Genomic DNA, 17285 nt, shown 5'->3' on the forward strand with positions numbered 1-17285 from the left:
TCGTAATTAACATCAGGTTTATGCCTTGGATTAGTATTAGGTTTGAAATTATGTAAGATTTACAGCACAGTAGGTGGTGATTGGGTAGACCTGGTCTATGCCATGTTTATGCTCCATGTAAGCCCTTTCCACCCCTCTTCATCTAACCCTATGTGCATATTCTTCTATTAATTTTTGCCTCATGTACTTATCTAGCTTTCTCTTAAGCAATATATGCCATTTCCTTCATCTAACCACATCTGCATATTCTTCTGTTCATTTTTGCCTCATGTACTTATCTAGCATTCTCTTAAGCAATATATGCCATTTCCTTCAACTACTCCGTTTGAGAGCAAGTTCCATATTTGAACCACTCTTGGTAAAAATAGTTTCTTCTGAATTCCCTATTGGATTTATTGATGAACATCTTCTATTTGTGGATCCTAGATTCGGACTGACCTGATGGCTAAAACATCTTCTGAATCTCGACCCTATCAAACCCCTTTATAAATTTATAGACCTCTTATTAGGTTACCCCTCTGCCTTTCCTTTTCTGGAGAAGTCGCAGTTTGTTCAGTCTTTCTTGTAGCTACAACCTTTCAGTTCTTGTAAACCATTTTTACACCTTTTCAGTGCACCTATATCCTTCTGGTAATATGGAGCCCAGAACTATATACACTACTCTTAATTGTGGACTTCCCTGCTTTTCAATTCTAATCCACTGGACATAAACCCCAGTGCTTTGTTTGCATTTGTTATAGTCTTGTAAACCTTTTATTTTGTTACTTTTAACGATGGATGAATGTCTAGCCCTCGATCACTTTGCTCCTCTATTCCATTTAGGGATAAATACAGTGATAATACAACTTTATTTGAGGAGATGGTTGCAGAGGATTGTTTTTTGAGGTAGAGATGCAAACTGGGATGAATTTGTCAGGGTGAGATACATTTTGGAGATGACTGTATTGTGTGAAACTGGCCACCAGTTTATGTATTCATTATGATGCAGTCACACTCAGTAGTTCAGTGTTATATTTTGACAACAACCTGCCATTAGGTGACAGGTTTTTAAGGGGCAGTCCTACACCTCATCATATATGATTTCCACATTACAGAATCTGTGAATGAATTAGCATACAAATAAATTGATTGGAAGAAGTGCGAAAACAACTCCAGAGGCAGTATTACACGACTTAGTTGTTCATTAACTGTAATCTAACTTTTACACTTGCAAATCTGAGGTTTAAAATGTGCCAAGCTCCTTTACATTTCAGATGTTAGAAAAGCAATACTTGTAACTGACACAAAACAAAATAAAAATACCTGGAAAAACTCAGCAGGTCTGGCAGCATCTGTGGAGAGGAACACGGTTAACGTTTCGAGTCCGTATGACTCTTCAACAGAACCGTAACTGGCATCCTCTTTTCTAAAATTAAGATCATTTCACAGATCTTCAGACTGGTTAAGTACAAAAGCTCTGCTCCTCTAGTTAGGTTATAATGAGCTTTTAAAATAACTTAGGGGAAAAATTTTGGGTGCAGGGATCATGATGAGTAATTAGCCTGTGCCTGGTTCTGGTGAGGCAGGCAGCACACTCGACAGGACACGGCATGATGTGCAGCCTAGACCTGTTAAAGGCAGCTTGCCACTCTTAAAAGAGGGGGGTGTACTCAGGATATAGCAGCTGCTGTAACTGTCTCAGGAAAGCTGGGATGGAAAGTAAAGGACAGCAAATGAAGTAACAGGCCAGAGAGAGGGCTCCCAGGTTTTCAGATGTGCTGCTGAGGCCATTAGGTGAGGGTGGTGGAAAGGAAAAGAGATGCCATGTTTCCCAAGGGGGCCTGGAGGCCATCAAGGCACACACTGAGAATGGAATGGGAGCAAGTGGCCAGGGAGGTCAATTCCTGGGGTCAGGCCCAGAGGACCGAGGGCTGCAATGCTGGAAAAAATATGAACAAATGTATCCTCATGACAAATGCAAGTATTGGAGAGTTCCCCTGATCGATCCAGGCAGCAAAATCATTGTCTCAGGATGTTGATAATGTTGCTCCACGATGCTCATGGTGAATACATGACTTTTGTTGTAGGCATGCTGTCCATGCATGGTGGGGTAGCAGATGGGAGCCAGGTGTAGAGCGTGTATCCTTTGTCACTTAGCGGCCACACTTTTTTGAGTTGGGCCAAAGGTAGCTGGTACAGCTGACTGGCACTGAATGAACTTGTCATGACTGCTGCCAGGAGAGCAGGCATTCACTGACATGATCTTCTGGGCATGCTCATATGCCAACTGATAGAGTGTCAACCCTTGTGGTTGAGGAACATCTCCTTGTTAATATGCGGGGCCTGCAAAGCCACATGTGTACAGTCAGAAGTACCCTGCACCACCTAGAATCTTGCTATCCTGGCAAAGCCATGTGCTCATTCCTCTTGCTTCTCTCTGGTCAGTGAGAAGACAATGAAATATCTTCTCTTTTTATCCAGGGGCTCTGTCACCTCCCTGATGCAGTGATGGATGGTGAACTGAGAAATGTTGCTAACCTCACTTGTTTCCACCTGGAAGGATCTGGTGACCTAGAAATTCAGGGCCTTGGTGATCTTGACTGGCACTGGCAGCACACCCTCCCTCTGCCATGTGGCTGCAGGTTGGGTTGTAGGAGATGAGTCATCACCTTCTTCATGAAACCTGGGTGCTGAATGCACTGCTCCTGGCTGAGATAGAGAAATGCTCCCCAATGGTGGACAGTGCCTTCGGTTGAGAACCCCGTCCTCCTCCTCACTTTGCATACCGTTTCCCCTCTCTGTGGCCTGCGCTCTATTTCCAAATTGTTCTGCAGCCCAAGAGGTACTGCAACTATAGTCATAATGAAACAGATCTTTTCCTGACAGGCCTTCCAACTTCTCTGACATCCTTGTCGAAATCCCGCAAAATCCAAAAGTTTGCAAACTCCTCCAAAGACAATTAACATAGTGTTCCCACTAACTCTGCACCAGTGGAAGAAAATCAGAAGACCTCACCTAAAGGTTATATGGTTAACCTTCTAAAAAGTGGGCTATCCCTTGCACTTCTGAGCACATGTAGAACTGGGAGTGTTTGAGAAAGGGCATTGGCTCAACCTGTATGATCCAAAATGGCAGCATGTCAAATTAGTGCAGAGGCTGTTTGGTTCCAGGATTCACTCACTCTGCATGTTTCCTGTTTACACATGACACACCCACACGAGCTCCCTGACAATCTTTGGGAGTGCACAGACCACACCGATAGTGACTGGTAGTGTTCAGCTGCCATTTTTGGAGCTTCGGGCTGCTGTAACACTGCCACAAGTGACTATGGACATGAAATTCATGGCCTTAGTGTAATCCGTCACAGCCGTCTCACCAATATTAGTCTATGATGTGGTGGACTACAACTAAAGCACTACATAAATAGAGTAAAGATTCTACATGTTTCCACAACACAAATTTACTGTTAATATATTTATAGTTATACTTCTTCATTTTTGTTCAAAAGATATATTTTATTTAAATGTCTGTAACTCAAAGTGCAAAGTTCCTTGGAAGGATGGACTGTTCCTGAAAACTCATGGCCCTTTGAAAATACAATGTTCATTCTGCATGTGATATTTGGTGCTGACCCTGCCTAAGTTTTTGATTTTAGGCTGGGAGAGCATCTAATATACATGGACCAGGTAGCCATCCCAGGTGGATGCCCCAGCCCCCCCAACCAGCAGGCTGGCATGGCTGCTTTCACTAGCTCGCCAATGTCCTGAGGGGAGGAAATTTCTGGCCTGGGTGTCCTGGGCAATGACTACACCACTGGCATTGTTTTGGGTAGGGGGTTTCTCCAGCTCTCAAGGCCTTGGGCAGGGCAAGACAGCTGGCCCTGTCTGGCTCCCAGCCTAATTTGTAGCCCTTCCACTGCACTTTTGGCCTTATGTAATAGAAGGATCATGGATCTTTGGCTCTAGTATATGGTATTCTCAAAGGAAAGTAAATCCTGAAATAAAATAAATGGGAGATTCAATGTGAACCAACTCACATTAACTGGAAAGATGTATCAACAGTTAGTTTTTCACCTATAGTTCATATTTCAACTTTTTCTTTAGGCAAAGCCTATAAAATGCCCTTCACAGACTGCAGATATCACAGGAAGATTCAATTATCTTTGCCTACGATCGGAATTAATTAAAAAAGCCACACAAGCTAGTTGCTAGAGGGCTGACTTAAATTGTGCAGCTTGTGCACAATTTAAGTCAGCCCTCCAGCAATTAGCTTGTCACCACATCATAGCATGGTAATGGACAAGGTTCAAACTGAAAAGTTAAAAGAAGTGTGGGTTTTAGTGAGTGTTATGATGTATCGGAAAGATGCTTTTATGTGATATATCCCAACTAAAAATGATGAGTGGGTCAGAACTTGTCTATAATCTTCCAGCACATCACACTAGCTTCCACCCCACTTCAATCACTGGAGTAGACAACCACATTGCTTGCCTCTTGTTAAATTTAAAGTAAGCCAGGCAAGCCGTAGATTTAAAATTGTAACATCAATTATCTTATTATGAAGGGCATTTGTTAAACTTAAAATGTTGTAATCATTGAAAAATATTTTTCAATGATTAATTGAATCATTGATTCAATGATTCAATTAATCATTGAATTAATTCTATGATTTATGATTTTACGGATGCTGGAAATCCAATACAAAACTCAGCAGGTCTGACAGCATCTGCAGAGAGGAGCACAGTTAACGTTTCGAGTCCGTATGACTTTTAACCAGAACTAAGGAAAAATAGAAAAGAGGTGAAATATAAGCTGGTTTAAGGCGGGGTGGGACAGGTAGAGCTGGATAGAGGGCCAGTGATAGCTGGGAGATAGCCAAAAGATGTCATAGACAAAAGGACAAAGGGATATTGACAGTGGTGACATTATCTAAGGAATGTGCTAATGGTGACATTAAGGGTAGAAAGCAAGACGGGCAAGGGACAGATATCCCTAGGGGAGGTGGGGTGGGGGGAAGGGATCGAAATACGCTAAAATGTAGAGATAAAACAATGGATGGAAATACATTTAAAAATAATGGAAATAGGTGGGATAAGAAAAATATGTATAAATTATTGGAAAAAGGGAGATCGGAAAGGGGGTGGGGATGTGGGAGAGAGTTCATGATCTAAAGTTGTTGAACTCAATATTCAGTCCGGAAAGCTATAAAGTGCCTAGTCGGAAGATGAGGTGCTGTTCCTCCAGTTTGCGTTGAGCTTCACTGGAACATTGCAGCAGGCCAAGGATGGACATGTGGGCATGAGAGCAGGGTGGAGTGTTGAAATTGCAAGTGCCAGGGAGGTCTGGGTCATGCTTGCGGACAGACCGAAGGTGTTCTGCAAAGCGGCCACCCAGTCTGTGTTTGGTCTCTCCAATGTAGAGAAAACCGCATTGGGAGCAGCGAATGCAGTAGACTAAATTGAGGGAAGTGCAAGTGAAACGCTGCTTCACTTGAAAGGAGTGTTTGGGACCTTGGACGGTGAGGCGGGGGGAAGTAAAGGGGCAGGTGTTGCACCTTTTGCGGTTGCATGGGAAGGTGCCGTGGGAGGGGGTTGAGGTGTAGGGGGTGATGGAGGAGTGGACCAGGGTGTCCCGGAGGATGCCACTTTCAAAAACAGTTCCTCTGACATGTCTTCCTTCTTCCTTAACCAAGGTTTTCCACCCATGGTGGTTGACAGGGCCCTCAACCTTGTCCGGCCCATCTCCCGCGCATCCGCCCTCACACCTTCCTCTCCCTCCCAGAACCATGATAGGGTCCCCCTTGTCCTCACTTATCACCCCACCAGCCTCCGCATTCAAAGGATCATCCTCCGCCATTTCTGCCAACTCCAGCATGATGCCACCACCAAACACATCTTTCCTTCAGCCCCCCTGGCGGCATTCCGCAGGGATCATTCCCTCCGGGACACCCTGGTCCACTCCTCCATCACCCCCTACACCTCAACCCCCTCCCACGGCACCTTCCCATGCAACCGCAGAAGGTGCAACACCTGCCCCTTTACTTCCCCCCTCTTCACCATCCAAGGGCCTAAACACTCCTTTTAAGTGAAGCAGCATTTCACTTGCACTTCCCTCAATTTAGTCTACTGCATTCGCTGCTCCCAGTGCGTTTTCCTCTACATTGGAGAGACCAAACGCAGACTGGGCGATCGCTTTGCGGAACACCTTCGGTCTGTCCACAGGCATAACCCAGACCTCCCTGTCGCTTGCCATTTCAACACTCCACCCTGCTCTCATGCCCACATGTCCGTCCTTGGCCTGCTGCAATGTTTCAGTGAAGCTCAATGCAAACTGGAGGAACAGCACCTCACCTTCCGACTAAGCACTTTACAGCCTTCCGGACTGAATATTGAGTTCAACAACTTTAGATCATGAGCTCTCTCCTCAATCCCCACCCCCTTTCCAATAATTTATATATATTTTTCTTTTCCCACCTATTTCCATTATTTTTAAATGTATTTCCATCCATTGTTTTATCTCTACCTTTTAGCCTATTTTGATCCCTTCCCCCCACCCCACCCCAACCCCACTAGGGCTATCTGTCACAACAAAAACAAAAATGCCTGGAAAAACTCAGCAGGTCTGGCAGCATCTGTGGAGAGGGGCACAGTTAACATTTCAAGCTCGAATGACCCTTCAACAGAACTAAGTAAAAATAGAAGAGAGGTGAAATATAAGCTTGTTTAAGGGCGGGGCGGGGGGGGTGGGGTGGGACAAATAGAGCTGGATAGCGGGCCAGTGATAGGTGGAGATAACCAAAAGATGTCACAGACAAAAGGACAAGAGGTGTTGGAGGTGGTGATATTTTCTAAGGAATGTGTGCTAATTAAGGGTAGAAAGCAGGACAAGCAAGGTACAGATAGCCCTAGTACAGGCAAGGTACAGATAGGGCTATCTGTCACTTGCTTGTCCTGCTTTCTACCCTTAATGTCACCATTAGCACATTTCTTAGATAATATCACCACCGTCAACACCCCTTTGTCCTTTTGTCTATCTCCACCTATCACTGGCCCTCTATCCAGCTCTACCTGTCCCACCAGCCGCCCCCCCACCCCCCCCCCTCCCCCCAAACCAGCTTATATTTCACCTCTTCTCTATTTTTCCTTAGTTCTGGTGAAGAGAGTCATACAGACTCGAAATGTTAACTGTGTTCCTCTCCGCACATGCTGTCAGACCTGCTGAGTTTTTCCAGCTATTTTTGTTTTTGTAATCAATGAAAACCTGTGTAGTCATACAAAATGGAGTACGTACCTGATCTTTACAAAATAATCCATTGTCCTTTCAAATGCGTCAGGGGAAATAACTGAGTCATTCAGAATTTTGGCAAGCGCAGCAATTTTCTTTTCTAGTTTTTTAAACCGTTCAAAGGAAGGCCCCAGTTTTACTCCAGGCACAGAGTTGGTCTTGTTGAACAGGCTTTCGATTGCTGGGATGAGTGCACAGATCTCTTCATCCAGCAGCTTAAAGCAAGGATGACACGGTGTGCATTTTGGAAACTCCTTGCAGTAACCCCAGGCACATTTGTTGCAATGCTGCCCTGTTACACCTTCACGGCAGTTACAAGTGCCTGTCGTCTTGTTACACGCAGGATTTTCTGTTCCTCCAAATTTGCAGTTACAGGCTGCAAGGGGAATATTGAAAGAATGAGCATTTTAAAATGTTGATGTGTGAAATGCTTCTGAACAATGCTTTGTAATAGCATGGCATCATACATTGACTATGTTACGCAGAATCACCATTTCGATTGGAGGAAACAGGATGAAAACTCAAAAGTGATATATATTTAGCTTAGGCAGTTAAAATTGCAAATGAGAATGAGGAGTAAAGTACTGCTTAATGGGCACTATATAATTAATCATTATGAACAGCCATATAAAATTGTCCAGTTTGCATTTCACTTCACTTCAAAAGATCAGGTAATGTACTCCATTTTATATGACTACACAGATTCACAGTTCTTTACCTCATAGCCATTGTTCTCCATTACACATTGGTTACTCATCAGGCTACAATGCAGGCGTTCAAAAAAAGGAAAAAGTGCACTTTCTATCCATGAGAGGCAGGTTTAGAATTGTGATGTAAGGAACAGTACTAGTGAGTGACACCATGCGGATTAAGTCAGGAAGCGAGCAGGCTTTAAAGTGAGTGAATTACAAGGTCATGTCATAAATGGTGTGCTTTTCTCCACTGTTGTTCCAAATTATATATTGTTTTTTCACTGGGGATCTTGAAGGAAAACATGGCATCTCTTGTTTCAAAAAAATAAATTTAATGGGAATTATTTTCTTTCAGTGTAGATATAATTCTGAGTGATGCTGTTGTGATGCTGTGTGATTAGGCTGAGGTGATTACATCTCTGGAAGGTTGTTATTTAGTGAATACTGTATTATAGTAGGATGAAATAATATTTGCAAATTAACAATGCCCAAAACATTCTGTCCTACACTTTCAGGCTAAGTGCTTGCTTGTCTACTATTCTGTGTATTGTGATCTGCCCAAGGGATGGATTCTCTGCTTATTTCTCCATGCCTTGGGGTCCTGCGCTTTCCTCTTCTGTTGCTCTTAAGAGCCTCCCATTTTCAACTTTGATGAGCAATGAGCAAAATGACCAGGGAAAAGAATACATGAGGAGGTTTCCCATTGCCAATTCCTCATGTGTGCTTAAAGGAAACACAAGTCCTCATCCTGAAGGATCTTCCACCTGTAAGCAACCATTGTCGCTCGAGGTTCTAGCTCTTCCACCAGGGTTGGACCTGAGAGAACGGAGTGCAGTAAGTTCAGAGACAGACAGGTTAGAATGGGTGAGAGGAGCAGAGAAATTGAGACGACTAATGTCTCAACCCCAACATTGTCATCAAACCTGCTGACAAGGGTGGTGCTGTTGTTGTCTGGCGCACTGACCTCTACCTCGCAGAGGCTGAGTGTCGATTCGCAGACACTTCCTCCTACCTCTCCCTGGACCATGACCCCACCACTGAACATTAAGCCATTGTTTCCATGACTGTCACTGACCTCATCTCCTCGGGAGATCTTCCTTCCACAGCTTCCAACCTGATAGTCGCCCAACCTCGGACGGCCCGCTTCTACCTCCTACCCAAAATCCATAAACAGGACTGTCCCGGCAGACCGATCGTGTCAGCCTGTTCCTGCCCACGGAACTCATTTCTCGCTATCTTGACTCCCTTCTTTCTCCCCTTGTCCAGTCCCTTCCCACCTACATCCGTGATTCCTCTGACACCTTATGTCACATCAACAATTTCCAGTTCCCTGGCCCCAACCGCCTCCTCTTCACCATGGACGTCCAATCCCTCTACACCTCCATCCCCCACCGGGATGGTCTGAGGGCTCTCTGCTTCTTCCTCGAACAGAGGCCCGAACAATCCCCATCCACCACTACTCTCCTCCTTCTGACTGAACTTGTTCTCACACCGAACAATTTCTCCTTTAACTCCTCTCACTTCCTCCAAATTAAAGGTGTGGCTATGGGTACCTGCATGGGCCCCAGCTATGCCTGTCTCTTTATGGGGTATGTGGAACATTCCTTGTTCCAGTCCTACTCCGGTACACCCCCCCCCCCCCCGCCCAACTACTCTTTCTCCGGTACATCGATGATTACTTCGGTGCTGCTTCATGCTCTGGTCAGGACCTGGAAAAATGTATTAATTTTGCTTCCATTCTCCACCCCTCCATCACTTTCACATGGTCCATCTCTGACACTTCCCTTCCCTTCCTTGACCTCTCTGTCTCAATTTCTGGTGATAGACTGTCCACCAATATCCATTACAAGCCTACCGACCCCCACAGCTACCTCGACTACAGCTCCTCACACCCCGCTTCCGGTAAGGACTCTATCCCATTCTCTCAGTTCCTTCGCCTCCGTCGCATCTATTCTGATGATGCTACTTTCAAAAACAGTTCTGCTGATATGTCCTCCTTCTTCCTTAACCGAGGTTTTCCACCCACGGTAGTTGACAGGGCCCTCAACCGTGTCCGGCCCATCTCCCGCGCATCCGCCCTCACGCCTTCTCCTCCCTCCCAGAAACATGATAGGGTCCCCCTTGTCCTCACTTATCACCCCACCAGCCTCCGCATTCAAAGGATCATCCTCCGCCATTTCCGCCAACTCTAGCATGATGCCACCACCAAACACATCTTCCCTTCACCCCCCCCCGGCGGCATTCCGTAGGGATCGTTCCTTCCATGACACCCTGGTCCACTTCTCCATCACCCCCTACTCCTCCTTCTACAGCACCTCCTCATGCAAACACAGAAGATGCAACACCTGCCCCTTCACTTCCTCTCTCCTCACCGTTCAAGGGCCCAAACACTCCTTTCAAGTGAAGCAGCATTTCACTTGCACTTCCCCCAACTTAGTCTACTGCATTCGTTGCTCCCAATGCGGTTTCCTCTACATTGGAGAGACCAAACGCAGACTGGGTGACCATTTTGCAGAACACCTTCGGTCTGTCCGCAAGAATGACCCAGACCTCCCTGTCACTTGCCATTTCAACACCCCACCCTGCTCTCTTGTCCACATGTCTGTCCTTGGCTCGCTGCATTGTTCCAGTGAAGCTCAACGCAAACTGGAGGAGCAGCACCTCATCTTCCAACTAGGCACTTTACAGCCTTCCGGGCTGAATATTGAGTTCAACAATTTTAGATCTTGAACTCTCTCCTCCATCCCCACCCCCTTCCCGTTTCTTCCCCCTCCTTTTTGTTTTTTCCAATAATTTATATAGATTTTTTCTTTTCCCACCTATTTCCACTAATTTTAAATGTATTTCCACCATTGTTTATTTCTACCTTTTAGTATTCCCCCACCCCCACTAGAGCTATCTGTACCTTATCTGTCCTGTCTTACACTCTTAATTAGCACATTCCTTCAGATAATATCACCACCTTCAACACCTCTATGTTCTTTTGTCTGTGACAGCTTTTGGTTGTCTCCTCCTATCACTGGCTGCTTGTCCCAACCACCCCCCCCCACCCCCCCTTAAACCAGCTTATATATTTCACCCCTTTCCTAATTTTACTTAGTTCTGTTGAAGGGTCATGAGGACTCGAAACGTCAACTGTACTCTTCTCCGCCAATGCTGCCAGATCTGCTGAGTTTTTCCAGGTATTTCTGTTTCTGTTTTTGTTGAAGTGTACTTGTTGACTGGCTGACTGTGGACTTTCACCGAGGCCCTATGGGGATTTTGTTGCTGGAGACTTCAGTGGGCAGCATATTGTGAAAATTCTGCATTTGATTGAATCATTCATGCGTAGGACCAGGATGGTTTACTGCACAGCTGATGCTTGCTTTCTACAGCATCCTCTTATTCCTCTAGATGGTAAACCCCCAATCTAGATTGTTTCACTGATCATGCCATTTTATGTCTGGAGATGGTAGATCTCAACAGCCCAGTTTCTCTGCTACTAACAACAGTCACTTTTTTTTGGTAAAGTACCCAAAGAGCAAAACACAAATGGTTAGATATGAATGAAAAATTTAAAGTTAGTTATAATAATACTTTGTATTTTTCAAAAGAGGTTATGATGGTGACACTCTCTTTAATGCAGCTGTGGGAATATGTAGAGCATACTCAATTTGGGTTGCTGGTTGGGACAAATTGGCATTCTGCTCCTTAAGTGTTAGTTACCTGACCCAACCTGACAGACAAATAAAGCTTGGGAAATTAGTGGCAACACATGCACTGATATAGGTTCTGCTAAAAAACATTCTATAAGCTCTTAGTTATTACCTCATAACAAAGTTAAGTATGATTCCCTTTTTGTTTTCTTGGTTCCAAAAATGTCCTAAATCTTTGGAATCTCTCTAAACCATTTAAATTACCTGTGTATAAGTGCTGTCAGATAAATAGATACTCACAGTTGCACTGCCCCCTTGGATCTCCATAATAATTATCCTGACATTCGGAACATGTTTTTCCACCATAGCCGTCCTTGCACTGACATTGTCCAGTAAACTGAAAATATGTAATTAAAATCAAATGTAAAACACAGATTCTTAAATTGCCAGTTAAATGAGTGTTATAGCTGGTGTGGTGATACTAGATTCAATGCAGTGTCATTTTTAAGTGACAGAACAATGGTTCCCTCTGCTGGACTGAGAAGCAATGCCCAACACTTTTCTGGTGCTTCAGAAATGGCTCTCAATCTATGACTTGTTCAATATTAGTATTTTTACACGCAGCATTGCTGTATCTTTGATTAAACATGCTAATTTCCTTCTTGCCTCGTCACATTGAGTGCTAGCGGAGTTCCGAGGGTCACAATAGCAAGGCTCACATCCTCTTCCACTGAGCAGGTTCCAGAAACCCGGAGCACATTTGTCACAGTTGCTCCCAACCACGTTTAGTAAGCATGGACACTGACCAGTTGCTTGATCACACAAACATACGGCGCCAGGAAGACAATGCCCCGCGTCAACTCCAATGCCATTGCAAGAACATTCTGAAACATAATTTAACAGCAGGGTAGATTAGCATGTAAATAAAGAACTTACGTTTACCTATAGTGGCTTTCACATTTTTTGGATGTCACTAAGTGCTTTTCATCCCATGCATTATTTTTGTTGTATAGTCACTGCTATTATGTGGCCAAATAGAGTGGTAACCTACTTATTTCAAATGGGTTAATACCACTGTTAATATAGCTAATGGCAAAATGCTACACATAATAAGTGTTTACAGCTGATTTATAGGCTTAAATATATACTAGCCGGTGTTAGTAATGCACCATGTGATTCAGGAAGGGTAGCATAGTGGTAATGTTCCTACTTTATCCAGAGGCCCAGAGGAGTGCTCTGAATATGAGTTCAAATTCCACCACGGCAGATGGGGAATTTAAATTCAATTAATTAATAAATTTGGAATTAAAAAGCTAATCTCACTACTGATGATCACGAAACTACCAAATTGTTTAAAAACACATCTGCTTCATTAATTCCCACCAGGGAAGGAAATCTACCATCCTTACCCTGTCTGACTGACATGTGTCTCCAGACCCGTAGCAATGTGGTTGACTCTTACCTGCCCTCTGAAATGGCCTAGCAAGCTGCTGAGTTATGTCAGACTGCTACAACTGGACGGACCACTCAGCATTGACCTAGGCAGCAGGATTGCCGATGGCAAACTCTGCCCTGTCGATCCTGCCAAGTCTTTCTCATTAACATCTGTGCTTGTGCCAGAATTGGGAAAGTTCTCCCAGAAACTAGTCAAGCAACATGCTGATTATTACCTGATGCCAACCCTCACTATCACCTTCTCAAAGATAATTAGGGATGAGCAATAAATGCTGGCTTGGCCAGTGACACTCACACCAAATGAACAAATAAAAAAATTTAGGCCTTTGATCACTTTTCTCTCATTCTTATGCAAGAAGACATTTTTAAACTTATCAATGCAACCATTATCTATAATGGAACAAATGAAAATGAAGATAAAAGCAAAAAACTGCGGATGCTGGAAATCCAAAACAAAAATACCTGAAAAACTCAGCAGGTCTGACAGCACCTGGTGAAGAGTCATACGGACTCAAAACGTTAACTGTGTTCCTCTCCGCAGATGCTGTCAGACCTGCTGAGTTTTTCCAGGTATTTTTATTTTTGAAATGAAAATGAAGTGTTGGTCTTATTTAGTGTACACACCAAAGAAAATGGATTGGGATTATTCCTTTTCCTGGATGTCCTATATAATATGCTACCTCATTAAAACCATCAACTTTTAGGTCTTATAGCATTTAACTGCAAAACCAAGGTTAAAATTTCCTAGCAGCCTAGCAGGTCAGTGCTACCAAAACAAAAAATGGGATAATTAAATTTCAAATGTTGACAATCGCACTGGCTACTATGTACTTCATTACAGTGGGGAAGATTCTCTCATATTTCGCTGTGTTACATGACTTAGTGACAGAGATCATGTTTCACCAGATGAATATTGCAGTTGGCTTGAGATTTAGGGCAAAGGTAGCACAAGAACTGAACACGTAATTTGGACAAGACTTGTGGCAGCTTAACAGTTTTATCACTAGATACCTTAGCAGGATAACATTGACAAAACTAATTTCAACCCTGCTTCTAACCTAGAAATACTACATTTCTGCATATTAGAACACATATATTTTCAGTGTGTGTGTGCTGTCAGCCTACAGTAATTCCTTGTTGCTAGTTACACAGTCAACTTCCACTCCAAAGCATAGGTTGCAAATATACCAGTGAAATTCTACTCTGAAGCTGCCTTTAGGATGTATTGAGCTATAACTTGAGCACGTCTAGAACCTAATTAAACTGATTAACCTCCTCAGAATCTTACTTCTGCAATCCTTGTTCACAGCAGATCCATGGTATCCTGGCTTGCAGAACTGGCAGTTTGATCCATAGGTGTTATACAGGCATTTCAAACACTCTCCTATCTGCTGGTCACAAGACCCTGGATCTCTCCTGTCTATGTTATTATTACAGCTGCAAGGCAAACAGCGATCTCCAATCCCTGTCAGAATGCCGTAGAATCCAGGGGAACATCTCTCACAGTGAATTCCTGGACAGAAAGACACAACAATTTTAATACAAGTGCAGTTCTACATTGGAACCAATCTAATGGAATATAGTGACATGTCACCATGGTGATATACCGAGATGTTAAGTGAATTACAGACTAAATACATTTCTTCAAGAAATAAAAATTCAACAACCTTTATAGACCTGTGAAAAATAATAAATTGGCTATTAGATCGTATTTTCCTCACTTCCCACCCAAACCACACCTCCCAAACACCTCCCTCCATGACGCCTTCTGATCCTGGGGATCCTGGAGTCACTGTGGGGACCCATGGTTGGTTGGAAGTGGGATTGTAACTGTAGTGCCAACTGTCTGACCACACTTGAGTTGTGTGAATTTACCCCATTCTCTTTCATGTCATAAATAGTTAAAATTGAACATCATCTTAACTATAATTTTAAACAATATATGGATCTTAGTTTCTCAGTTGTAACAATTACAGCAAACTCAAATAGCAAAGGGCAAGGCTGCAGCAGCAAGGAGGGGATTTTTAGATTTGAATATACTCGATGGAGTTTAGAAGGATGAGGTGGGGATCTGATTGAAACTTACAGAATACTGAAAGGCCTGGATAGAGTGGATGTGGGGAAGATGTTTCCATTGGTAGGAGAGACTAGGACCCGAGGGCACAGCCTCAGAGTAAAGGGAAGACATTTTAGAACAGAGATGAGGAGAAACTTCTTTAGCCAGAGAGTGGTGAATCTATGGAATTCATTGCCACAGAAAGCTGTGGAGGCCAGGTCATTGAGTGTATTTAAGACCGAGAGAGATAGGTTCTTGATTGGTAAGGGGATCAAAGGTTACAGGGAGAAGGCAGGAGAATGGGGTTGAGAAACTTATCAGCCATGATTGAATGGCGGAGCAGACTCGATGGGCCAAATGGCCTAATTTCTGCTCCTATGTCTTATGATCTTATGGTCATACAACAAAAACAAACAACTTATATTTAGATATCACCTTTTACATTGTAAAATGTTTTAAAGCTTTTCACAGGAGCATTATCAAACAATTTGGTACTGAGCCACTTTAGGGGATAATAGAGCCAATGACCAAAAGCTTCAGAGAAGTAGGTTTTAAGGAGCATCTTAAAGGAGGAATGAGAGACGGAGAGGTTTACAGATGAAATTCCAAAGCTTAGGGCCTTAACAACTTAAGCTATGGATGTCAATGACTGATTGATTAAAATTGGTGATGTTCAAGAGGCCAGGATTTGAGGAGCACAGATATCTCAAAGAGTGTTATAGGCAATATACCATCTAATTTGTTTTTTGGGGCAACTCAAGAGGCCAACTTGTGCAAAGCCTATACCGGACAGCAATTTAGAGGGGACATCAATTGTTGGGCTGGGAAAAATTATAGAGATAAGAAAAGGTTGAGGCTATGGAGGAATTTGATAACATGGATGAGAATTTTAAAATCGAGACATTATTTGGATGACTTCAAGTTTCTGGAGAGTAGAATATGGGAGCCCAGCAAGGTTGCATTGAAATAGTCAAGTCTAGAGGTGAAAACAGAAGAATGAGGGTTTCAGCAACAGGTGAGCTGAGATGGAGCAGAGTCGAGTGATAACAGAGTTATAAGGTTGGAAATAGACAGTCTTAATAATAGCACAGGTATGTGGTCAGAGCTCATCTCTGGAGTCAAATAGGGTGCCAAGATTGCAAATAGTCTGGTCCAGCCTTAGACAGTTGCCAGGGAGAGATGGGAGTTGGTGGCTAGGGAATGGCGTTCGTGCTGTGGACTGAAGATAATGGGCGGAATTTTCTGAGCCTGCTGGTGGCGGGCGTGATAGGTGGCGTGCATGGAAAATATGGCAGGACCCACTTCACGACGATGTGAAGGCATGTCGTGATCTTCTGCTCAGCCCGCCAATGGCAGGCTGCATTTCCAGCCACCCATCGGCGGGGAGCTACTTGTAATACATTAGCATGTAAGTAAAAGGCCACCCCGCCAGGCTCTTGGAACCCTGCCGTATCGTCCATCCACGTCATTGGCGGGAAAGCACACCAACATGTTTCACAACAGCATGCAGGCAACGTGCACTTGGTGGCCTTCACTTTGAGGGAACTGAGATGAGCAAGCAGCAGTGTTCACCACAGGTTGTCCATTATTTACATACCTCAGGGGCGCTGGGAGGCGGAGGAAACTGATGCCCGGCCCTGCAGGCGACTGCTGAGGGGGGGGTCAAGCGCTGCCCTGGCACTGCATCCCGTGCACAGGCAAACGAGGTGGGGGGGTGCAGGGTAAGTGAGGGGAGTGGCCATGCATTAGGGACACCTGTATAAACTGACCATGGCTCTGCAACTAAGACAGATCAGGCACAGCCACAGTGACATGATTGGGGTTGGACTCCTAGCCTGCCCACCCATGCAAGCATTGCAGCCCCCCACCAACTCCCCCACTGCTGGAGGTGCTCACAGTCCCTTGCAATCTCAGCGTTAAGGGGTGGTCACACAGGGCCAGAAAAGGTGTTAAGTACAGCCATGATAACCATGTCTCTCTCTCTTTCATGCTGCAGGAGCACCACGTCAGGATCATGGATCCTGGTGACTTAGCTGTATGCCTGATGGCCTGCAGAGACCATAGAAGATGGAGGAGAGAGCAACTGAGGCAATTGGCCACGCAAAAGCAGGAGCAGCAACCTCATGAAGAAGGGGCAGTAGGGGCTCCTGCACATGCTGCCCAGGAGTGACAGTGAGCCGTGGCT

The 17285-nt window shown here is 44.3% G+C and overlaps 1 protein-coding gene and 1 long non-coding RNA gene across 3 annotated transcripts in view; one reads left to right on the forward strand and one right to left on the reverse strand.

The window, feature by feature from the left end:
• LOC144687395 (uncharacterized) overlaps positions 1-14493 on the forward strand; it is a 94301-nt gene extending 79808 nt beyond the window's left edge. The window contains exon 4 of one of the 2 annotated variants that reach the window (XR_013578128.1): positions 14357-14493. This is a non-coding gene — a long non-coding RNA (uncharacterized LOC144687395). Of the gene's footprint in view, positions 1-14353 lie in introns of both variants that reach the window. The other variant, XR_013578127.1, reaches the window with a different exon arrangement.
• The window catches only part of lamb4 (laminin, beta 4), a 118136-nt gene that overhangs the window by 32225 nt on the left and 68626 nt on the right, over positions 1-17285 (reverse strand). The window contains exons 21-24 of the mRNA XM_078553462.1: positions 14333-14557; positions 12256-12473; positions 11890-11986; positions 7269-7638 (exon numbers count right to left, since the gene is read on the reverse strand). Of these exons, the coding sequence (XP_078409588.1) occupies positions 7269-7638; positions 11890-11986; positions 12256-12473; positions 14333-14557 (910 nt within the window). The remainder of the gene's footprint in view (positions 1-7268; positions 7639-11889; positions 11987-12255; positions 12474-14332; positions 14558-17285) is intronic.

The sequence above is a fragment of the Cetorhinus maximus genome, chromosome 12 (assembly GCF_964194155.1).
Source record: "Cetorhinus maximus chromosome 12, sCetMax3.hap1.1, whole genome shotgun sequence".
Classification (NCBI taxonomy): domain Eukaryota; kingdom Metazoa; phylum Chordata; class Chondrichthyes; order Lamniformes; family Cetorhinidae; genus Cetorhinus; species Cetorhinus maximus.